The sequence below is a fragment of the Gymnogyps californianus genome, chromosome 2, assembly GCF_018139145.2.
Source record: "Gymnogyps californianus isolate 813 chromosome 2, ASM1813914v2, whole genome shotgun sequence".
In the NCBI taxonomy this organism is placed as follows: domain Eukaryota; kingdom Metazoa; phylum Chordata; class Aves; order Accipitriformes; family Cathartidae; genus Gymnogyps; species Gymnogyps californianus.
In genome coordinates, this window is record NC_059472.1 from 52,387,378 (window position 1) to 52,412,850 (window position 25,473).

The 25,473-nt window shown below is 40.3% G+C and overlaps 1 protein-coding gene across 2 annotated transcripts; it reads right to left on the minus strand.

The window, feature by feature from the left end:
- Positions 1 to 327: 327 nt before the first annotated feature.
- Positions 328 to 23,076, minus strand: THOC1 (THO complex subunit 1). Of its 2 annotated transcripts, XM_050891680.1 has the most exons (21): positions 22,959 to 23,075; positions 21,895 to 21,968; positions 21,728 to 21,788; positions 20,944 to 21,010; positions 19,905 to 20,023; positions 18,589 to 18,637; positions 17,979 to 18,074; positions 17,600 to 17,682; positions 17,017 to 17,090; positions 16,293 to 16,401; positions 14,980 to 15,111; positions 13,552 to 13,652; positions 11,585 to 11,651; positions 11,361 to 11,411; positions 10,657 to 10,727; positions 9,247 to 9,342; positions 8,288 to 8,353; positions 4,761 to 4,844; positions 4,384 to 4,531; positions 2,841 to 2,919; positions 328 to 811 (listed from the first exon to the last, which is right to left on the minus strand). In XM_050891680.1, exons 1-21 carry the CDS (start codon positions 23,049 to 23,051, stop codon positions 516 to 518), a joined length of 2,016 nt encoding a protein of 671 aa, XP_050747637.1. In that variant the 5' UTR covers positions 23,052 to 23,075; the 3' UTR covers positions 328 to 515. The 2 variants fall into 2 exon arrangements, with proteins under 2 accessions (XP_050747637.1, XP_050747638.1); XM_050891681.1 differs by lacking the exon at positions 2,841 to 2,919 and having other exon boundaries at positions 712 to 811; positions 22,959 to 23,076.
- Between the last annotated feature and the right edge of the window lie 2,397 nt (positions 23,077 to 25,473).

Here is a 25,473-nt window from a genome sequence, read left to right on the forward strand (position 1 = left end):
AAAGTTGAATCACTCGCAAACAGGTAAGTTTTGATGGTCTGCAGCTCCCCACCACCCCAAGCGATGACTTAGAAGTCCTTCACACCTGCCCATGCTCTGAGAAACCACACCCAGACAGCAGGCAGTTACAGAGACAGTCAACCACTCTGTCCAACAGGAGCGACCTGGGCTCTGCTGATGCCAAACCCTCCTAACTGCAGCCTGCACAGAAAGCTGCCTTTGCTCTCCCTCCTCCCTTTTACATTTCCACCATCCAAGATGAAGTTTCCTATTTCTGGATCAGGATGACTAATCCTTTTCTCAGAAAATCTGGACAACTGAACAATATTATTAAAAAGTTCTATCGTTTATTGAACATAAAATACCTATCAAAAATCTGTTACCTAGCAACAACAGTAACAATTAACAGCAACAACAAACAAAACAGTCACAACTAGCGACGACAACAGCCAGAATAGTCACAATTAATGACAACCACCACCAAAACCAAACGACAAGTCAGCCTCCGAGGTGAGTTAGCTGCTGCTTTCAGTGTCGTTGGTCAGGCTTTCCGCAAGGTCACTTAACCCGGCTTTGTTCAGCGCAGTAATCAGATTCTCAGGGGTGGCATGTGCACCCTCCTGATCCTGCCAGGCAACCAGCAGCTGCTTAGCTCTCATCTTCATGTCCTCGCTGTCCGACTCAATCTGCCGTATATCAGAATCCTTCATTTCCAAGTAGGGGGCCAAGGCCTTCCACTGCTCCCCAAGCCTGTTAGCAAATGACTCGATTTGATCGCCTGTCATGGCTTTGTCCTGTTGTACCTCCGGACCTGGGCGGGGGGGAGAAAGAAAAAGAGAGAATCAGCAAGACACAGGGAGCGTCTCCAGATACCGCAAATGCATCCTCCCTGATCTGCCCCATTTTAAACCTATTTATTTACCAACAGACTGACTTAGACCTTTCCTTTAGTTGTTAAAACCTACTCAAGAGCTTTGAGAACAGATGGATTTTTACAGATGTATTACCTGGGTTTCAAGAGGAATGTCCCTTATTGCCCACGTTAAAGAAAAATCTTATTTTTCATGTTACCTCCTGTTTGATTGGGAGAGAACTGCTAAAGCCTTAAGTACATCAGAACTGCCTCCTCCAAATGAAAACAACGATTTTGACAGGCAGCCTGCGATTTTCAATACATAAAAGTCAACTATAATATTAAAATGCACATTGATCTTTAACATTTGTCTTTCAGACTTATTTTAGTCACTTTACTCAGTGTTAACCTAGGTAAAAAATAGTTTGCTCCCCTTTTACTGAGTTACTAAAGCCTCGTGTTCCTATTAGCAGCAGGACTTTGAACAGGATAGTAACTTTAATAGGCAGTCAGTACTTTAAGGAGTTTTCTGTCATTCTGGCATCAAGATAAAAAACACGGAATACTGTGCTCTGCTGAGAAGCCAAGTGCTGCAGCAATTACGCAGGTGGGTTTGCACATTTATAGCTTATCATGTTCTACAATCTATGGCTTACCACCTATGTTTATTTCACAATTTTAGAGAAAAAACCCTAAAGACTGAATTACTTATGCATAGAAATTACTCCTATTCTTAATTTTTAAGATCTATCTCGCCCTCATGCCACCTGAAGAGCCAGCTGGCACAGAGTGGAAGCTTCAACTCTCTCCAGTGCTTATCAGTCACAGTCCTTCATCTGAACTAAACTCACTACATCGAGGGGAAAGAATGGAAGATCACAAACAACAAAACAACAAAAGCACTCAGATCACTTCCCTTACTTCTAAGCACAACGGTGTATAGTGGACCACAGCTCTGCCATCTTTGCTTTAAGACAAGATTTAAAGAAAGATGTAAATTCAACACAGTGAAACCGCGAAGGCTGCGTCGGGCAGTGTTAAGCTGAAGAGGAGAGAACTTCTCCACTACTGGGCAAGGAGACTGTGGAAAAGGTCAGGTGCTGGATGGAAAAGGGCAACAGAAGAGAGATTCACAGAGGCTCACGGAAGGCTTGCCACTAACAGGGAAATCTTTCAACAAAATTGCCAGCGGTATCTGGTGTGTGGCTTCCACGCCCTGCGTATCCCATCTGCCCATGCTGGATCCAAGAGCTAGCATACAGAGATACAACACGCAAGGGAGAAGGTGCTGTGAGATGAAGGCATGAATGAGGATGGAAGAAGGCAGATTCGCAGACACAGGAGACAGGGGAGGACACTTAGGAGCACGACATACCAGGGTTACAGCAAGAGACAAAAATGGAAGGACTGGTTCATGGAGAGGAATGAACAAGAGATGACGTTTGTCAGGAAGGTTGCTCTTCTCACAGAGAAGCTTTTGCCTTTAAGATATTTTAAATGAAGAGGAAGTAAAGATCTCAGAGTTGGAACATATCCATTTCTGGAAGTCCCATAACTACCCACCCCAGCTGGGGCTAGAGGGAGGCACTTACCCGTGGCAATTAAAGGGGAGAAAGAACATGAAAGCAGGGCGAGGAACACTCGGGTAGGTCTTTACACAGCAATGCTGGCATTTTAGCTATAAACATCTACTAATACTGTAAACATACACTACGCAGCAGAAAAGGTGGAAGAGGCTCCTAATGAAAGTGCTAGTCCAACTTCAACGAGTTGGACGCTCTCAGCACCGCAGGCCATGAGACTGAGAGGTTGCCACCGGTGCCCTGTGTCCTGAAAAGGCTGCACTTTTTGGTATAAATGTGGGTTCAAGTTAGAAGCACTGGGGTAACCAGGACTGGTGACGCTCAGTAGAAACTATGATAAGACACAGCTTCTACCACACACATCAAGAGAGAAACTGAAAAGACTGAGAACATGCAAATCTTACTTTCATTGTTTTCCTTTAATAAAGCATCATTATCTTCCTCATCTTCATCTTCGCCTGTTTTTATTTCTTCAGAAGGAGGCTACAATGAGAGAACTAAACATCACTGGATGAATTTTGTGTTTAAAGAGAAATTTTACAGCCTTGTGATTGTCTCTGGAATGTGTGTCAGAATGGAAAACCTGACATGATCCCATTATGAGAATTAAAAGTCCCCCCCAGTCTCCTGTATCCAAAACACCAGTAACAAGTGTTCTAATAAAACACAGTATTAACTAAAAAAACCTAGCGAAAGTATCCACTGCCTTCACAGGATTTTCTCCTTTCATAGTAACTACAACTAAGCATTACATACCTAGCTTCATTACTTACTTTAAAAAAAAAAATGAGACCACTACTGATGAACTTCTTTTTTTTTTTTCAATTATTCTTCTTCACTGATTTTATTCCTCATTCGGGAATTCCTCAAAGTTTTCTGTACTTTCAAACTTCTTAAAGGTAGCAAACAAATAAGCGAACAACAAACGTTTCACTCTGATTTAGCTATTGACCAGCCAAGATGAACAAAAGGCAGCTTCTTTTCCTACGTTTCAATCCCAGGCCTTATCTACGTATTTCTTTCTTGCCATAACATTTGGTACATGACAGTAGTACCATCAGGAATACTGCATAAAGCGATACCTTAATATATTAGACAGCTTCCCCCTCCCAGTATTTTTTCTAAAATTGCTATTAGCATCTAGTTAACTCTGATGGCTGGACAAACAGAAAAGCTATATATTACAATCCAACCTTTACACCTTGGTAGTTTCACGTTACAGACAAGGAAGGTCTCAAATACAGAAGCATGGGTCCACATCCACAAGAAACTGCTGGGTTGTGTGCGAACTCAAAGGTTTAGAAAATGCTCCCTGCCCCAACTGTTAGCCTCTCTTACCATTGTGTATAAAGGGATCCGAAAGACCCCTCCCCGGCCTCAAATTTGAGCTGTTAAACATGCAAAGGGTTAATGCCTTAAATTTACAGCTCCATTTTAAAAGTCAGGGAGCTGATAGAAATGCTCTGCTAAATCTTGCTGTAAAGCTCTGGTAACACTTAGCACAGTATCTTCAGCAGCACACCCTGCCCCTTTTACTGCCGTCCCCGTAGCCACAGCTACTGATATTCATGAGCCCTAACACCGGCTTACACCTTCAATAAAAGTGGTTTGCACTGCAACACAGAACCCAAGTAGCTGGGTACAGATATATTCCTGTCTACCAACCAACCCAGCAGAAAAACTTGGGATTGCCACAGCTGTTTGTTCACAGAATACAAGGCAGAGCTCAGCAGTTACTTGGTTAGTCTATGTTAGTCACAGTTTAGCACTACTGGGACCTTCATCGATTAGACCAATTTTACTTGCAATTTTTACTTTACAAGCTTCCCCCCCCCCCCCCGTGGTTTTTTTGCCCCCCTCCCTCCCCATGTACCAAATGGACTGCAGAGAGACAAGCAGGAAGTCAAATGAATTCAGCATTTATTATTATAGTATAATATTACTTACAGGCAGCTCCTTGGCTAATTTGATTACCATGTTTTCTAGATATTCAGGTAAACTCTTGAATTGTTGGTTTGTTGGCTGGAAGAAGTGGGGACTTCTGCGTGCTAGAAGTCTTAATGCTCTCCAGCCGTAGTTAGAATTGTTCACAGCCCTACAATAAAATACAAGTTTGGTTGGTAACAGTCTGTCACCTATAAAAGCACAGAAAGAGATCTGAGTCATTTCCTAATTAATATAATTCTGTCCAAAACTATGAAGTTTTTTGTACGTTACTGGAGTCCTGTACAGATATTAGCAATACAGAGAACAGTCTGTTTTCTTTAACAACCCAAACATGAAAGAGATCAAAATAAAGCGAAACACAACAAAGACTGACGTACTTATACTTATTTTCAACCATGTTTTCAGGATCTGCTTGTTCAATAGCTTCTTCAAAAAATTCCTCCAACGTTGGCATATATTCCCTAAAAAATAAAATAAGGAGCTTAATACTCCCCAAAATCTACTCGAAAATAGCTGGTTTTCAGTTCCTTCATACACATGTCAAGCTTATCCACAGAAGAAAAACCCCCCCAAAACCAACCTACTCCAATTTAACAATTGCAAGTAAGCAAAGAATCTGTTTGAGACATGTTGCTATAAAATTATTTACTGCATAACCACTGAAGCATACCAGTAGTCGCTAGCACTGCCTATTATATGTATTTAAACCTTCTGCCATACCAAAAGGTGAGATGAACATCTGTCAATAGCATTCAGTGAAAAAGGACTATGGGACGTAAGACAAGAATTGTGGCAATAAGGAAATGAGACTTTCATAAAAATACCCCTAACGACTGACTGGCTGTGTTAGAAACACACTGCCACTCACACAGCTCACAAGCGCTCAGGAGTCTAAAATGGTTGTTAGTTTTGTGCAATTTGACAGGACAGGATAAGTAAAACATGGCCTCTTTACCCCCCCAACCCCCCCATTTCAGTTTCATCTGCTACCAGAGAAAGCTAGACTACTATTACTCCCCACTTTCAATTATTTACAATGACTAATTTTAGAGGGGGAAAAAATACTAGGCAGCTTAACGTTGTACTGAATGATCCCATCTTAGTGGCTGCCTGACTTGCTCAAACACGTTTGTTTCACCCCCCATGGTGATCCTTGTACCTTCTGCTGAAGGTACTTCAGTTAAAGTACATTCAATACAGGCCCAAAGTCTACAGGCATCAGGAGAAATTGATTTATTTGAAGTGGACTGAAAAGCACCTGAACTCCTGGGCTCAAAGAGATGTGATCAGTGGCATGAAGTCGAGCTGGAGGCCTGTCACTAGCATATGCCAGGGCTCGATACTGGGGCCAGTACTACTTAGCACCTTCATTACTGACCTACTGATGATGGGACAGAGTGCACCCTCAGCAAGTCTGCAGACAATGTAAAACTGGGAGGAGTGACTGATAGACCAGAGGGTTGTGCTGCCATTCAGAGGGATCTCGACAGACCAGAGGAAGTGGTTGACAGGAACCTCATGAAGTTCAGGAAAGGGAAATGCGAAGTCCTGCCCCTGGGGAGGAACAACCCCAGGCACCAGTACATGCTGGGGACTGACTGGCTGGAGAGCAGCTTTGCAGAAAAGGTCTTGGTGGACAACATCACAAACACGAGCCAGCAATGCACCTTTCTGGTAAAGAAGGCCAGCGGCATCCTGGGCTGCATTAGGAAGCGGGTTGCCAACAGGTCAAGGGAAATGATCCTTCCCTTCTATTCAGCACTGGGGAGATACATCCGGAGTGCTGGGTCCAGTTCTGGTCTCCCCAGCACAAGAGACACAGGTCCATGCAAAAGGCTGTGCATGGACAGGAACATCTGACATCCAAGGAGAGGCTGAGGGAGCTAGGAGTGTTTACCCCGGAGAAGAGAAGGCTCGGGGGCAGTAACTACCTGATGGGGGCAGTAACGAAGGGTCAGACTCGATGCTACTCAGTGAAAGTACAAGCAGCAGCTGGCACAAACTGAAATACTGGAAATTCGACTTAAGCATCAGAAAAACACCACTTCTCTGTGAGGGTAATCAAACACTAGAACAGGTTGCCCAGGAAAGCTGTGGAGCTTCCACTCTTGGAGAGACATTCAAAACCCAACCGGAGAAGGTCCTAGGCAACTTGCTCTAGCTGACCCTGCTTTGAGCAAGGGGGTACACTAGGTGATTTCTAGAGGTTCCTTCCAACCTCAGCTCTTCTGTGATTTAAAAGACAATCTTTGTGGTTCATAGGGGACATATTAAAAAGGCAACTGATGTTTCTGTTCTTAGAACAGCTAGTGGTTGCTTCTGAAAGGTATTCAAACCAGTACATAAGGAACCATGACCTAAAAAAAACCCCACAGAAATATTCACAATGATCAGGACAGTTTGCTGCTTTGAACACCACAAGCAAGAAATACAGATTACTTAAGAGCTGTAGGTTACTGTGAGCCAAGATTATGAGCTTGCTTTGCACCACTGATAATGATCTGTATTTCTCCTACCTAGTGTTTGAGAGACACACATCTGCTTCTACAAGGGAACTTAGTGATCAGTCGTGGGGGTGAAGTGTAGTGGTCTATACATTCGTTTTAGTTTTGTTTTGAAAAACACTTTTTGCCCAGGAAAGCAGTGCCCCATGCATGTTTAAGTGTAGTATTATCACTGACTACTGGAACCAAAGCCAGCATCTTGAAAACCCATCTGATTTGAATCCTGCTATATTTAGCACTATGCAAAATCTTAAAAGACAGATTTTATCCCAAGAACAGCTATCTAAAAAGAAGACAGGTGAGAAAGCATTACCCCATTTGAAGGAAGACATGAGGAATCAAAGCAAAAAGTTGCAGTCACTAAACCACGTTCAGTCACAAAGTCTATAATAAAACTTGGAACTGAATCCAAATCCCCCGGGATCTTCTCTTTCCTGTTTACCATGGCATGCGCTTTCTTGCTTTGTCTCCATTTGTTTAGTTTCGGTTTTTTGTTTTTTTTTTTTTTTTTTAATTTAAAGAAGTTGCAGCACAATACAATCATGCACAGGGGATCAAAAGCTTTGGTTCCCAACACAACTCCACCTTTAGCCCTTGGCCTAGTAAAGGCAAGTATCCTGTCAGAGGCCTTCCTGCACATCCCAGCCTCACAAGAAAGGAAGGCACTCCTCTGCAGAGCTCTCAACCTCTGGAAAAGCAATTCCTCCACTCAGGACATCTGCACATCTAGCACCTCTCCCCAGGCACACAGCCTTTGCAGCCACTACTAGCAAACTTCTCTTTGGGAACTGTCCCATTCCTTTTCCAAGTTTTCATACTAGGTACCATGTCTGCACAAAAGGGGATTACGCTATCTTTAACAAATAAAGTTCTGTAGCAAAGTACATTTTCAGTATTTCCTACAACTGTGCAAGCAGAAGCAGAAGGATAACCAATAATTGTATTTTTCTATCTGCACCACTAGTAGATCCGGTATGCACTGAAACAATGCCTGCTAGCCAATTTCCTCTTATCTAGTATTGTTCAAAGCACATGCCTGCTTGAAAATCATAGCCAAATAGCATGCTAACTTCATTAGAGCCAGACTTGGCAATCTTCCTTTATTATATAAGGTATTTAATTATACAACCACGCTCTACAAAATAGGAATTTCCATCTGGGTTTTAGCTTAGATTTTACTTTACTAAGCAATGAAAATTACTGACAGCATAAACACTAGTGAAGAAAACTGTAAGGAGATTCATACAACCAAATTCTCTCAAGACACACAGTGCAATGGCATACCATATAAGATCATCTTATACACTTTCCTTATATCAATTTTCTAATAACTGTAATTTTGTGTGCAATTAGAGTGCTGAAAGCTAGCTTTAGACAATGATGTACCATCTTTTACCTACCTACTCTCAGATTTACAAGCTTCCATGTTATCAGGACATAAATTCCAAAGGCGGGTCAGTTCCTCACTGAAAAGAGAAGCATAAACACACATTAAACTCCACATTCATCATTCCATCATTCACCAAAAACAGACACATGAAACAATGCTACAGAAATTCTCACCCCAGAGCCCTTATAATAAAGCATACCATACAAACTTTGATACATACATATCAGGAATTACCAGAAGTGACAGAAATCTTATCTGATGTTGCAGATTAGGAAAATTATGTATTAAATTTCTGTTATAATCTCTTGCTGATCTATGGTCAGAAACAGTAACAAACTCACTTTCCAAACTAGCTAAGGTCAGGCTATCTTGTTTTGATACATGAAATAATTTATCATTTCCTTTTTCAGAAGGGACATATTACTAAACACTTAGTACAAGGTCTTGAAGCTCAAATTTCCACATCTAGGTTGGGTGAACTGTTACAATGAAAAGACTATCATTTCTCCTAAAGAAGGAAGTGGAAAAATGCAGCACTTCGGATCATGCAAAATATGGCACTTTTATTGAAGAGGACATATCAAGACGAGTTCTTTGGCCCAGGGATAAAATGCCTGTGGGTGTTATTTTAAAACTCATGGCATAGATAGATTTTAAGCAAAAACATAAAGATGACAAAAGTATAAAAACTGATCCAACGAGTACAAACCACTGATTTTCAGCCTGTAACTTACAGACTATTTAAAAGGCATCTACAAGAGATGACTATAAGGAAAGGACACCTACTGCAAGTTTTAAAAGAACTGACATATTCCTTGGCTGTTCTTTCCTGGCAGTTCCAAAGTGAGGAAGTTTGAAAATTACTGACTAGAAAATACAGTCAGTGGCAAAAAAAACCCACAAAAAACCCCAAACCAACTAACCAACCAAAACCCAGAAACCCTGTAACAAAAAAAAAATCCAACATACTTCCCCATAAGGATTTTTTTGTTTGGTCCTTTTCCTAAGAAGTCCTCTGGAGCTGGCCTCTTTCTCACAGGCCTCATTGGCTTAGAATCAGGAGGTCTACAGGGGGCAGAGGGGAAAGCTCTTTAGTATGAAACCAGTAATATCTAGAGAACAAAATTAAGCCATTTCACTTCAGCTGGTGCCGAGTTAAATCATAATGAAAGTATTCAGAAGGACTGGGATTCTAGGAGTGGAAGGAGGGAAGGGGGAAGAGGAGAGAGAAGGTAAAGTAAGGATAAGGAAAAGGATTTGCCAGACACCAAAATTAGTTCACTCACAAATTTAAAGGTCTATCAGAGTCTCGATATAGAAAAAGAAGCAAATCACATTTATGCCAGCAGCACATACTAAATATGATCTACCCTGCTGCTGGGATCATCTGTTCTATGATTGCAAGTTCTCTTTCCCCAGGTGCACCTGATTTCATGGGATCAGAGAATGGAGATCCCAGACCACTGAGGTTAGGTTAAGACCTACCCAAGCTGAAAGTCTGGCTGAGATCTAAAGAAGGAGATAGAACATTTATAAAAGTCAAATTTCATAATTTTACTTCCCCCCGCCAATAGTAATTTCTCTCTTCTCACAGCCCCCCTCCCTTTTTTGCAAACAGATGAAGTCATGAAGAGGTGGCTCCACCCGATCTCTCCACAAAAGGAGATCTGCAAAGAGATAACGACCCAGATGCTCCTTACCACGCAGAGGCTACAGGCTGTGTGTAGAATAAATAAGGATGGAAGAGGAATGTTTGGTCACCACTTCAAGATAGTCAAGTAGACATACGGAGTCAAAGTTCAAGTTTTGCCACTAGTTAGTACCTAATTACACAGGAAACCTTTCAATAGTGAAAGTCACCTAATCATAATTTCCTTTCAGGTAAGCAATCACCACCAAGTGGCAAACCTAATAAGGTACGTAAGAGGAGAACTGTTACACAAAACTCCACGTATGCTGCCCCACCAAAGCCACAATGCCAAAGGCTTCATTAGAGGCAATCCAAAGCGGTATAAGGAGAAGTCATGCACTAACTTCTTCAACCTAGGGCCTGCTGAAGGCAGGAGGGGAGACAACATGCTTCAGTCTCCTTAGTCACTGGATCCTCGGTATTAAGAGAACAAAACATTGCCATGAGACAGTGAGGAATGCTCTCCTGAGACCCCGCACATGCATAACCACTGCTTCACTAACATAATGAAGCCTTAAGACTTTTGGCAGAAATCTAGGAGCCTTCTGCACACACTGAAGGGACATTCAACTATACAAATCTCAAAGCTCTGTGAATCATTAACATTCATATACATTGTGGGTACATATTCTGGAGTTGAACCACCATTTCAAACAAGCAGCAACAAGCTTCTACTTCATAATAGTTACCTTTCTTTCACAAAGCTTGGGCAGCCCTCATTTTTCCATGAGTTCCAGTTTTCTTCAGTATTTAATATATGCTAGAGAAACATAATATTGCACATTAGTGGGGTCATAATCACCTTTAGAGTTGAACCCAAAGTTTTTAACTGAGCTATTACAATTAAAGAGAAAACTTTGTTACTCTGTATTTCAGCCACTATTTTGAAGGTCATTGGTATAATCTTAGGCAGCTGGTTTAGTTTATTCAAAAACAGTGTATCTCCTCTCTTCAATAATTGTGGGAAAGGCTTTATTTCTCCTTCTCTAAACAGGAAAATAGATGCAGCCAAAGTAAAGGAAAAAAGGAAAGCAAGAAGACAACTTTTTTTTTTTTAAATTCCACTTGCATCTTATTCTTATGTCTTTGGGCACAGCACTTCCTTCCGCAAAGACTTTTTTAAAATTTTTATTTTTTTTTTCCAGTAAGCAATGTCTCCTGTGTATACATATGTACATTTCCATTTCTTCCCAGGAGAAGGAAGAAAAGCACATTAATGAAAACATGGGAAAAATGTGACTACAAAATAAAAAGACGTTATAAGACCTTTTTTATTGAGATGAGATAGAAGTTCTCTCAGACATGACATCTATGTTCCAAAAGCTAGTTTAAACCGATACTGCTTTTTTATGCTCTATATAGACTTTGTTCAGACAGGCACCAAAATACTTACCTCTACCATTTTCGAGAATCTTTCCCCATCTGGAGGATTTTCTGAAAGAAGCTATGATTGGGAGGGAGAAAAAAAAAGTTAACATTTTTGCATTATATTTGTAGCAGAATATGCAGGAAAAAACCCAAAGAAAATGGTAATTACTGCTTCAAAGGTCATTGATACAATATTACACGATAAGTATTTTTCCATGTAATTTTTATAGAAGTATCTACTGTACCAACCTGGTAAACCGCTTTTGTAGTATCTTCAATCCAAAGAGACTGTTCATCTGTTAGAACATAGTTTGAACTGGAATTGAAAAAAAAACAAAAACAAAAACACAACAAAAAAGTGTAATTAAATCAGCTCACTTATTTTTTTAAATTTGAAGAGTTTACTACACATCAAAATAGTGCTGAGGACACATCATTTACACTACATACTTTCTGAGGGTTGTTAGAGGGGATCTGAAGAAAGCAGTTTGAATGTGCTCTGGTCTGGTCCCATGGACTGACCACTCATTAAGTTTGTGGAGTTAATTAGACATGCTTGTGGAATATACTTTCAGGTTTAGCTTCATCCAATAGGAAGTCCATTTGCATGATTCAAGATCACACCAAAGCACAGCAAGTGGGCACAATGAAAAGACTTACTTAAAAAAACCCCGCTCCTAACCCCTGCTAAAGCACTACTGTAGACAAACCATAGTAAAAGAAACAATCTATCAGCTGTATACAGAACACAGATCTTGAATATCTCAAAACATGAATTCTATATAGCATAACCTGAAGTCATTAAACAAGTCACTTGGTACATCTAGAATTATAATGCAATCAGTAAGTAGAAGTGAAAAGAAAAGAATACAGAAATAAATCCAACATGGGTCACTTCATTCCCAAGCAGAGACCAGAACTTTTTTTAAACACATTAAAAATCAGATGAGAATCTAATCTTTATTTTTCCACTGGTTCAAGAAGAATCCATTTGAAGCATAACCATTAACATTCCATTTACAGTGTTCAAAAGCAATATAACACTAACCAGCTTTTTATGAAGCACTAGGTACCTTAAATAGCATATATATATACACATGATCATGGCTAAGTCAATAACATGAGAAAGACTTTTCAAATTTGCCTCTCTTAGTTAATAGGATATAAAAAAAGCTCATCTTTTTTAAGGAAGGGAATAATTAGTATTATTTTACAACAACTGCACCAAGTGTTATACTACACTATTTACATGTCATACCATCCTTGACCACTGATAAATGAGTGCTTTTAATGAACACTTTAATAAATTATCATTGAAATTACTATCACCTCTACAGGACTGAGCTGCAATTTAGAAGACCTGAATTCTATTCCTTCTCTGCCACCGGACTGCCTTGGTAAATAATCTATAGAATGAGAATAATGATCCTAATCTAGTTTGCAAAGTTCTTTGAGATCTGTTTATAAAAAGCAGTATATTGCAGGTGAAAGACAGCTGCCTTAAATGTTAATCATTACGTGTACATATGGTCAAGGGCACAGGAAATTAACAGAGAGGTAGGATTTTCTTCACCATAACATTAGAGTAGAGAGTAGGAAAAGACAGGGTTTTGTTCTGTCCCATTAATTTACAAAAGCAATAATCACCATTGTTATTTCTTGCTATTTTAGACAGAATTCTGTAGCACACTAGGAAAAACCAAATCAGCAACCAATGCCACACCGCAGAGTCAATACAGATTCAAAATGGTGCCACATACAAGTAGCTTGCGTTGGTCTAACAACTTGCAGCTGCCAAAGAGAGAGACTCCTTCCCTCTCATGGCTGGCACTCACCGTAAGCAAGCTTTAGTGGCCTCTTCTTCTCCGAGACCCCACTCAACTCACCAATTTGGCAGAAAACTAACTCTGCAAAGATGAGCAGATTGCGTTTTTGCTGGTTTAGTAAACTGCACAAATTTGAGTGAGTCTAATGAACACTAGAGCCACTGCAAGGGAGGGCAACGAATCACACAGAGGAGCAGAGAAAGGCAAGAATGAGACCTTTGCTTTCCTGCTGCAAAATAACTTCAGCCACATCCTGTATTTACCAATCCAAGGCTCTGCAAGTTTCACAAGAACCTTAGAACAAGTAAACATAAACTCTTTTAAAATATTTTAGTTTATCTCCAAGTTCTTAGCTCCCCATCCCCAAAAGACACAATATTTCCACATTACCTTTTAAATTTGACCTGTCCCTTTAGATACTGAAATAGTATTAGGTACTGCAACAAGATGTGACGGCGAAAGTTACTGTCACTCAGCTGTAAATCCATCAGCTAAACAACAACAAAAAAGAATTACACATTAAAAGAGACTAAACATGCATAAATGAAAAAAGCCAACAAATATTTTCAGGTAAACTCCATGGAGACTGTTTTCACAACAAGATGATGGTAAGTCATTACAGAAGCTCTATTCAGTGTCACCTACACTTTCAGGACAGCACTTCATAAGGTACTAAGATGGGTAAACTGTCATCTAGCATAATTTAGGAAAGGCTATCAAAGTTTCTAATGAAATAAGTTTTTTAAAAGCATGAGGAACTGCTTCTAAAAGTAATCCTAGATTTTTGTTTAACTAGTTTTATACTGCTGGATTTAACAACATTCACTTTGGTGAACAAGAATTTGGAAAAACAAATATTCAAATATTTCAGTAACTGAAGGACAGCTTGCTCCCTTTTCCTATGAACTACTGGCTACAACATAAGGATTTGGCTACCACAGAAGTGTTCACTCTCATCAACACTTGCACAGTGATACACTGCTTGGTTTCTACCCTATGTGCTGCAGCACGATAGATCATACAAAGAGAACATCTGAAGATTCTTTAAAGAAAAAGGCCTTTAACTATTGGGTGTTAATTAAGCAACCGGTTCTATATCTCCTATACTACGTTATGTTAAAATTGTCAATACACAGGTCAAAGGCTTATGATGAATTTACCTACTCTTCTATCCCAGAAAGACAAAACTCATGCTGCACTGAGACTTGCTTTCTGTCATCTACTAATGCATGCATTTAAAAGTTAAAGTTACTTATTATTCCAAAAAGACGACAACATTAGCATTAAATTCAATAGAGCGTTGTATATTTGACTTAATATTAGCAGAATTAAAAACTCTCAACATCTTTTTCAAAGCAATTTTAAACAAGACCATTGAGGCAGAAAATAGTTAGCACATCATCAGCCAAGTTTTGAAAATGTAATTCTAAAGGCAATAAAAAAGCAACAGATCTTTAAATATTTACTCTCTCAACTTCCCTGTAACAATACAAATCAAGTGCATTAAATAAGTGTCAGCTTTACTGCAGACTCTTATTCCAGAAATAGAAGTCCCTGAATCATCAATTAACAGAGGCAATCCACAAAGAATACAATAAAAAAGAACAGAATAAATCTATCTAAATAAAGTGATCAAACAATGTAATGGGATACCCAGAGAAACTGTGGAGTCTCTATCTGTGCAGACATTCAAAACCGAACTGGACACAGTGCTGATCAACCTGCTCTAGCAGAGAGCTTTGAGCAGGGAGGCTGAACAAGACAGAGATTCCTTCCAACTTCAACTAGTCTGTGATTCTGAGAAAAGAAATCACATACCTTCTCACTAGTTAGGAACTTCGCAAAATATACATGTTCTCCTCCTGTTTTTAGTTCTTCCAACTTTTTTCGGGAAGCCTGAGTGTCATCCAATTTGTAACTTTTGAAAACAGCCAAAACTTCTTCTGAGTACTATAAAACAGAGTTATTTACCACATGAAAATAATATAAAAACTTTGTAGTTAGAGAACTACACTAGACTTAGTGTTGAGCAAGTAAAATAATTTGTAAACTTGCTATCAGCCAGTCGAAACGACCCATTTGCCACCAATATATAGGCCTTCTCCGAACACCACAAATGACAGTGAAAGCGTAATTTATCATTTTAGAACTTCTAATCATTTGGAGTATTTAAAATATGCTAAGAAAAACAATGTTATGGGTTGTGAACTGTGTACAATTGCTTTGTTGTTTAGATGTTATGAAGAAAAAAGGTCCACATGATGATAGTGCTATATTCAAACGCAATTTAAGTTGTCCAGAATATACACACAGAAAGATACATAAGTGAGAGTTAAATTTGCAGTGCTGCTCTTAAAATCAATTCAGAGCCTTAACGCTGCAATGAAGAAAAACTCAAAAACTTCATCTGAAAGACTTAAGCCTGGCCTTGTTCAGTTTCTCTGGGGTTTGGTTTTTTTTTTTTTGAAAGCTGAGAATGTAGACCTCATTAACTAGATTTATATTAGAATGTCTGAGCAGATGTTACCTCTTATTACCAGAACACAAAGATTAAAAAAACCCAGGCTTCTTGCTATTAAATAAACACTGAGTGGCAAATTGTGAAGAAAAAGTAGCTTAGCAATAAATCATCCTCAACATTCATACTAAGCAAAACTGAAACAGCTGGCTGAAGGGGACATTAAAGTCATTGCTTCTATAAAGAGATTTGCTTCATTAGAAACCTATCATCTCTAGGATCCCACTGGGATCAATATGACTATTCAAAAGTAAGATCTAGGACTATGCAGAACTATTTGGCTTCTTGGGGGGGAAAGAACCCAAACCCTCAAGTTTTGCTTTTTGCAGCTGATAAATCACAAAAAAGATACTTCTGACATTGTTGCAACATATGAAGTCTTTCTGTTATTGACTTACACAAGTTTTATTAGGGGATTTACTGTACATCTTAACATACTGTTTACCATCAAAGGCTCACTTTAGAAAACAGCAAAATGCATCTCCTCGTGCACTATTATTTTTCAACGGCATTAGCGTTTGAACTGTTCTATGCTTATGCAGTCACTCTCCTACTTGTGTAAACGCTAATTTTTTACTTAGGCTGAATGGTTGAAAGCATGAACTCAGATTACCTTAAGAAAAGTTTTCCATGAGACCTTCTCATAGCACTGCACAGGATTTCTAAAATAATCTTGAAGTGACCAGAATTTTCTATACAGGTTATAATCTATTGGAATGGAACTGGGGAAAAAAAATAAAAATAAAAAAAAACAATATTCAAAGCGATATATTAAATTTGAGTCCACTCAGGAATGTGCAATCCCAGAAAATGTCATTCATTTTGTAAGTGAAATAATGAGTCAACAGTGAGCCATTACAGAGAAATCTGTAATTCGGAATTTGTCCCTAAAAGAGTTTTCCATCCAGTCTATTGTTACTTTCTCACCATAAAAGCAAAAATAGTGAAAAGCTCCTAAGATCCCTTTTTCTTACTATCTGGGGAATGAAGAGGAGCACAGCTTTTTCTCCTAAAAACATATGCAGCATGTACTCAGAATCCCTGAATACATCCTACCAGAACAAGTTTTGTCAAGATAATTGGGAAAATTGTCAAAAAGAGAGAATAGCAGTGGTTCTCAGCCAGGGTATGCAACTTTTTCAAATAATCTGTAGATTTCTTTCTCTTCCAGGCAACTCGACTTAAACAGATTAAGACATTCCTAGGTTGTATCTAATCTTGAGAGGGCAGGAGAAAAGTAGAATTCCGAGTACAGCATTTAAGGATATTTCCCAAACAGCTCTTTACTTTCACTTTATGAAGTTTTGTTTCAACTTCTAAAATTTCTGTAAGCTCACCAACTTGTTGGTGCTTCATCATCTCCCATTTCGCCTTCTTCCACATCCATTCCTTCTTCTCTCTCCTCAGTGTGCTAATAGGAAAAAATCATATAAAACTTATACAAATGCCATTATAATTTGTATACAGTTTTCACAGTGTTCTTTATTTTAAACATTCTATTACACTTTAGGTCAGAAAGCTTAAGCTGGCAATTCAGAAGATCTCTAAAGTATTATTCCAGTAAAATGCGCAACAAATTCCTGTCTTAACACCTTACTACACTTTGCAATGGTAGCCTGCCTTCTCCTGAAAAAAGTTGAAAGGACAGCTCTATCCTCCATACATCATGGGGAAAACTTAGTACAGTAAGTGACAGTGCTTATCCCTCACAATCAAATCAACTTTTTCCCCCCTCAAAGTCTGCACAGTTTAATATACCAGGTAACATGCCTATTTCCAGAATCAGCAGCTTGGTTTGGAAGAGGGACAACCAAATTATGAACATATAGTTCTGAATATTAAGCACAGTAGCACATTTTTGTGCAAACAATCTTACATGTTTACTGCAGAACGAGTGAAAAACGACATAGGAACTTTCACCTTCTGTCCTAGAGTGCTCTCATGTTCATTGGTATTGAAAACAGTGACATTTTCCAGGTTAAACTGACTCTGCAAGTTAAGTCCTGTGAAAAACAAAGGGTCAGTCTTAGAAGCTGTGAAGTTCATAAGTCTGTTCATTCAGTTAGTTCTTTATGAGACGATGATACTGAATTCTCAGAAACAGCATTCAAAACTTGTGTTTGAAATCACAACAAATCAAAGTCACTTAACAATATCAAGGGTAGAGACAAGAACTAAGATACCAGTGAAAAGTGATTTTCTCCAACTGGATTTGGTCTGCAACCATCATAAACTTAAAAGATTCAGCATATTTAGTCTTTGCTAGACATTAAGTGTGATGAAATGCAAAACATCTCACCTGACTTTTCTGAAAGCGGAAATAACCTAGCCAAGAACAGCTGAATTCTTCCACAGAAGACTGTGTTTTGTGACTTAGATAATCTTCTTAGGAGGTCTAAATATTGTAAAGAGTAAAGAATATTAGTATTTATCGCTCTTTCAATTTCTCACGCACTAGAATTCAAGACTCGCTAAATACATGACCTACATAACTAATGAAAGGAAGCTAAGATTTGTAAATTTAAATGCTAGGAACTTCCTCAGATCAGCCATGTTTTTTCCAAATGCATTCTACCAATTCTAACACCTTCAACAGCAATAAAAAATAAGTTCAAATGAATCCTACTCAAATACAGCCTCTGATACGGGCCTTGTCATTGCTGAGGAATAAATATTTCTCAGATGTTCTTCTATAACAACCTCCCACTGACGAAGAGACTTCCCTAAAAGTCAGAATGACTTTTACATTAATCAGCAAGACTCATGAATACCTGCTGAGGGATCTGCCTTTTAACTTTATTACTTATGGAACACATCTGAATGTAAATCAAACTATTAAACTCACTTTCATTTGCTAAGATAAGGAGTTCTTTAATTCCCCACCACCCCCCTGAAAAACTACAACTCACCATTGCACATTCGTAGCAAATAATTTTTCCCTGCAGAATAAAATGTATTCTGAAACAGAGTAAAGGTATTTAGACTATTAAGAGATCACAAAACCTTCTTGAGCAGATTTTAATTCAATCACAAGCCATGAGTAAGTACGAGTCATTCCTACTGTTAACTCTAAATTTGAGTCTTCCTTTAAATAAGAGGCAGGTTTCACGAAAAGGCAACATAAAACAAGCAGTCCCACAAATTCCAAGAAAGCATAAAACACAACATTTAAATCCAGCCTCCATACAGAAAAACCACGGGTGACAATGAACTGTAAGAGCAGAATCCACTTTTTTTTCCTAGAACACGCTAATTTTTACTCTCATTGCCTTTGTTATTCCATGCATTATTTATACACATAAGCAAAGAGCAATACGCAAAAGACTTAGAGCATTCGCAGTACTATAATCTGGCAGCAGGAGAAATAAATTGAAAGATACTTGAATTAACAATAAAGAACAGTCTGTGACTATATTGGGGGACACTTATCTGAAACAGAACAGCCTGAATGAATGCCTATGGGAGGTAGTCCTGGTTAGGAAAACCAGGTTAGGAAAACACAGAGAAACTGGAATGCTTTTCAGGTGTTACCTACAGAGTTGCTGACACTTCTGTGTTCCTGGCACTGCTGCCAAAGAGCACACCGAGGATACCGAGATCTTGGAATAAAATGCTGGCAGGTTAGGACTTCTGCCTGAGACCCTGAATTAACAGCGCCTGCAGCACAAGAAGCTCAGCAGCCTGTCACAGCAGCTCTTCTCCTGCTACAGCTCCATGGCACAGCAAGAGCATAAAACCCTCACACAGCCCTCAAAACACCAACTGTTCCTCAAGAGCAGAAATATTTTAGGGCAACATATTCACCATTGCTATAGTCTTGTAATGGAAAGCTCATTAAGGAAGTGACCAAGACGACTTCTTTCCCTGCAAATTGGAGATGGAGGAATCTCCTGCAGCTCTGAGGAAGAAGCTGAATAGTAAGTCCAGAGAGAAGCTACTCATATAAATTGTGCATCAGAAGTTAAATTTCCAGTTTCTAAATGTGACAAACACTGTATACTGTAGAGAAAGGAGTCAGAAATAAAACAATCAAAATTATGATTTCTTTTATTATTAATTTTCTGACCTCTGCTGTCCAGACATTTTTAAGTCTCAAAACAAAATGTGCTCAATGCTACTATTTTAACACAAACAGATACAAAGACAGTTAAAATCTGTTTGTAAAAATGATTCAGGTAGACAGCAGCTTTGGCACAACTATATCACATTCTGGAAAAATACCTACCGATTTCCATGTAGCAACATTTTTCTCCACAAAAGTGAAAATTTTGTCACACTGATCCAAAGGCAGGCAATCCAGAACATCCCCCAGAAGCACAAAAGGGGTTGATGCAGTGCAGATACCTATGCGGAACAGTGAATATTTTATTCAGCAAATTTGAACTGAAATGCAATAAAGATGCATGGCAGTTGAGGGACAGTATGTTAAAAAAAGAAGAAAAAAGTTCTCCTGCGTTCCTACAAATCCTGACAAAAAGCTTGGGCTAAAGCGTGAACTTCCATTAAAGCTATTTCTGTATGTACACATAGGCAGATGAGCTTTACAAGAGCTTTGCACTCATGTAAAAGAAATAATAAATAACTGTTCTAAAACCCTCAAAGTCTGAAACAATGTCGCATCTCTTTGCAGACTGCAAGTGAACTCTATTCTACAGTTCATAAAACTGTGGTTGAGCTATACATACTAAAACAAACAAGTATTTGATGTGTGATGTGAACAAATAAACAAAGGGAAGAGCGTAAAAGCCTCTTCAGAAGAGATTAGCACACTAATTTCTGACACAAAGGACAGTTATAGAAACAGATTCAAGTATCTAAACAGCCATATACTGACAGGTCAGTACTGGGAGACGAGCACAGATATTCAGGAGAAATTATTTCTGGCTCTGCCAGCAACTGACAAAGAAGCCTATAAGTCATTTAACCTCTCTGCCTCAGTGGTCTCATCTCTGAAATTATGACGGGAGGCTTCTAAGCATTTTACAGTGGTGGACAAAGACAGAAAATGCTAATTACGTTACAATCAAAACCATGCATCTTCCTATATTATTTAAAAAAAAAAATTCCAACACAAATGTCACATATGTAACTGAATTTAATTATATTACACCTCATTTCTCTCGTGAAACAGACTTAATAACCACTAGTGTAAGGGCCACATATTATGAAAGCTAACCGCTGTAGATGACTTAAAAAATCAAGATTTTACAATTCCCCTAAATGGTCCCTAAAAATGCCAACAGATTTGAGAGAAAGATGCTCACCTTCTGTGACTCCATTAATAGCAAGAGAAATAATTGCCAGGAGATTTTCACATGGAGCTTTGTTTATCTAAACAAACAAAACAGTATTAAACTTCTCTATTCTGACCTAAATTTATCTAACAAAACTAAAATTCTTGCTTCCAAGTAGGCATATTTAAAACAAATATTGACATTCGACTTCCCAAAGCTTCAAACAATCTATTAAATCAGACCTGTCAGTTAACTATATGAAGTTTTTATTGAGTGAGCAACATTTTTTGACCACTTCAGGCCATTAAAGACTCTACAATACCTACTGTGTAGAGAGAGTCATTTACCTCTGAAAGTTAATATCCCACATTCAGCCTTCATTCAAGTAATACCAACAAAACCATTATTTGATTCCTTTCATCATTGTTTTCAGCTGACAGGCAGCTTTGTTACATGCTAGTAACAGCTAACCCACTCCACCCCACTCAAAGTATAGCTGTAGAATAATGCATATTTATGAACTAGAATTTTAAGACATAGGAGACTTTCATAAGCATTACAAAGAACTGTTGGAAAAGGCTAAGTCAACATCTCTTGCTATAGTGTGGTATCTGTAAAATACTGCCATTCTGTCCTACCTACCAATCTCCTTTAATAATTTATATTCCATCTTAATAACTATTACGTAATTCATGTTTTTAATAAACAGTATTTCCTTATACTAAAGTAAGTTACTGTTAAATTGATACATTAACTTGCAAATAGAAATTTGAGCTTTCTCAAGAGATAAGCTGTAGCAGTTTAAAGTACTTACTATTTCTTCTTCTACAATAACTCTAAAAGCTTGATCCAAGGTACACTTCTTTTCATTTTCACTGCAAATGCAAGCATTCCACATCAGTTAAATAACAACTATTAGGGACAAGATTACTAAAAATTATCTGAATAGGCACCTTTCAAAAGCAAGCGGCATTTACTTACCTCCCAGGAATCTGGTTAAATGTGTTCAACAATGGCTTGATACTTTTGTTATTCAGAGCCTCTCTGGTGGATGTCTACCAAAACGTAAAGAAAGAAAAGTTACAAAACCAGATAAAACCAGGAGGATCTCCTCCTTCCTCTATCTGACAGCGCACAGAAATACTAAGGACTCTATTTGCCACACACCATGTGTCAGTTTACAAAGAGAACTTTGTAACAAGCAGGGCAAATAACAAGTGCCCAGGAAATTAGGCTGTGAGCTAGTAGAGCATCACACCTCAAACCTGGGCTAACAGAGCGGTGAAAACACTATTTCTAAGTCAAACACAGCAGAATACGCTGTTGTGACTGATGCTGCATCTACAACAGTCTCAAGTCCCACACAAGCAACCTCCCTTGCCTCACAGGGAGGTTACGGTGGTTTGGGACATGACTTCTGCTAACAAGATGGTCTAAAAATTACTATATCCTGTAACAAAATCAATTTAATGGAGCAAGGTTCTGTGCTTCGACCACTTCTGTGCAAATCCCATCCCTCTGTCCAACAAACTGGGCCGCAAACGGCAGGATCCAGAGGCCTGGGCTCACATCAAGCCCCACCTGCTCTGGCAACGGAAAAGCATCATTCGGCACAGCCGCAAAAGAGATAAGCGCAATAAGCTACGGACGTTTTGCTGCGGGGGTTATGCCATAATTTAATGTCATTTTATTTTTACATGAATTTTAGTTAACTAAACTGCAGGTCCTCGTCTTGGCGGGCCAGGTTGAGCCGGTACGAAGCCCTGCCCCCAAACTTCTACCGCTTTATCTCAGCCGCTCTGAACGCTCGTTAAAGGCGAGCCCGGGCCCCTCCCCAGCGGCAGCACCGGCGGGGCCCGCGGGCCCACGACCGGGCAGAGGCGGCGCGGCCCGGCCGCTCAGGCGGAAGCGGAGGTGGGCGGGCGGCGCGCTGAGGCAGAGCCCTACACCGGCGCGCAGACGTAGCCTCCCGCCCGCCCGGTCCCCCTAGGAGCGGCAGCTAGGGAGGGGAGCCTCCACCCCCGCCTGCGCCCGGCCGGGCTCACCGTGAAGCGGAGCCGCGCCTCGGGCAGGCTGAAGAGCGGCGGCGACATCGCTCCGACTGAACGACGCTCCGCGACGCGCGCCGATGACGCCATACTCCTCCGAACGGCGCTGCGTACATCCTGGAGACGCCCCGCCTCCTCTCCCCCGCCCCGCCGCCGGGCTGGGAGCGGGGCGGGGCCCAGCGGCCGGGGAGCGCCGCGCGCGGGCGCCCGTTGGGGGCGTCGCGGCTGGCGGCTGTTCCTGGGCGGTGCCGGAGCCTCGCTCTCGCCTCCCGCCTGGGGCTGAGCGCATGCGCGGGAGGCGGCCGGCGGGGCGCTGAGGGGGAAGGGGCGGGCGGCCCGTCGCTGGTCGGTAGTGTCTTGTCACAGTGCGGATGACTTTAAGAGGTTAGCGTGTGGGGGAGTGACAGATGTGGTGGTTGTTTCTTGTGATAGCCACCTCAGAGCCGCCGTCTACCACCATCTTCAAAATATCACTGAAGGAAGAATAGGAATTTTTATATCGTCGGTAAAAGCACCTCAGCGCTAACAGTTCACAGGTTGAACAGTACCCTACGGGTACCTCCTTCTGAGTCACTTTTAATGGGAGTTTAATCATTGCTTCACTGGTAAATGTCTGAAATAGCCCTGCAAAAGTAAACAAATGTTTATTGTGAAATTTATCCTTTTGTCTGGCTTGGCTCCTTTAAAGACCACATTTTCTAGCTAGCCTAAATAACGGGGGTTCCCAGACTTGGCTCTTCACAGTCCGTTTACAGGCTTGGGATTCCTTGTCTTCCATTCCCATGTCCAAGCTTGCAGCTATGAGTTGGGAACCCTTGCTGTGTGGTGTCCAGCCATAAAACTCTCCCAAATATATTCCTCATCAGCTGCTTCCTAGGACTCAAGGGCACCCCAAAACAGACTGGAGATACTGTTTTCTCCCATCACTTCTCGATCCTGCTCTCCTTCTTGCTGCCAAAGCAGAAGCATTTGACTTGCCATCCTTTCCTTCTGGGAAAAAACCACCCCAAACCAAACAAAAAAACCCACTCCACCTTTTCTCTTACCAGTGCTGAAATTCCTTAAGCAATCACTGTTGTTAAAACCCCAGCTACTTGGCTGAGCCCGCCAGCCTATCCTGGTGATAAATGGCTCTCAAGAGGTGTGACTAGCACTAAGCAAACCGGTCTAAGTCTGTCTAGACTGTCACTGCATTCCTGGGTGTGTGGCTGCCCTTAAATCTAAATTCCTCAACACAGCATATCTGTGTTGCAACATCAAGTGGATTTATTTGACCCCTGGAAGACAAAGCAATGTTCTTTAATGAAGGTAGGCTTCTTCCCCTTGTATGTAGAGACCTGCCGGTCCCAATTCTCTGGGTGGGGAGCACTGGTGTGCCAGAAACCCTGGGGGCTCTGCGAGGGGAAGATCTCTCAACCCATGCGGTATTCTTTCTCAGCACCCTTTGACCGTCCATTTCTAGTCACTGCGGGTTGTGATTCCCCAAGCAGCTGAACCTCTGGTTTCTTACCACCAAAGGGAGAAGTGCACTTAGGTCCTGTTCCGCTGGAGACGACTCCTAAGGACACAGACTCTGACCTTGTGGGAATTGTTGTGAGGCCCCACTGAGGTCCGCTATTATTTCTATCTGAAGAGGTTACTGTGCCTCTAGCCAAAAATATGTAATTGCTGTAAGAAAACACGGAACATTATGGAAAGTGCAATTTTGCTGGAAATATTTGTGTTGCTTTTTTTTTTTTTTAAATTGAGAAAATCAAGCACAATTTTATGATGAATTTAGATCTGAAAAATTCTGCTATGATTCCATTTTTGGCTTTGGGGTTTTTTGGTTGTTGGTTTTTTTTTTTTAAACCTCTCTTCTTCTTGCCCTTCAAATCTCTTTTTTCCCCACAAATCCCCCAATAATTTTAAATAAGGAAAGCATTGTCTCATTTATTTGGAATCTATTTGGAAACTCCCCTCTCCCCCCAATATATTATAGAGCAAAAGTTTGTCACGAATTATCCAATTTTCATATTGAAAATAGCTTTTTAAACCCCAGCCTATTCTACTTTACCGTTAGAAATACAGGGAACAATTTAGGTACCTAAAGAAAGGTGCCCAGTGCCACGTTAAACATCCCAGGGTACGGGAGACCTCTACACAGAGCTGACAGATGAGAGCAGGAGCCATGGGACCTGCACCCTTCTGAAGCAGCAGCTGGAGGCCAGGCAGGATGCCTTCCCACATCTAAAACAGCACTAGACACCTGAGTTGCATCCATAGAAAGTAATGGTGGGATTCGCACCTCTGCCCCGTCAATGCCTATGCTGATCTTGTCCTTTGTACTTCATGGGGAGAGGGAGGCTTAGACTCATCTCTCAGGCATGAGATATCTCAGCTTAAAGCATCTGGGATAAGGCAGAGAAGGAATATGACCCTGCCAGTGCCTGTTTGTCTGCATTCACCACAATGGTCTGATTTAGACTGCTAAGGTTAGGTGAGATGAATCCTACCCCAGGTGATGTGTTTT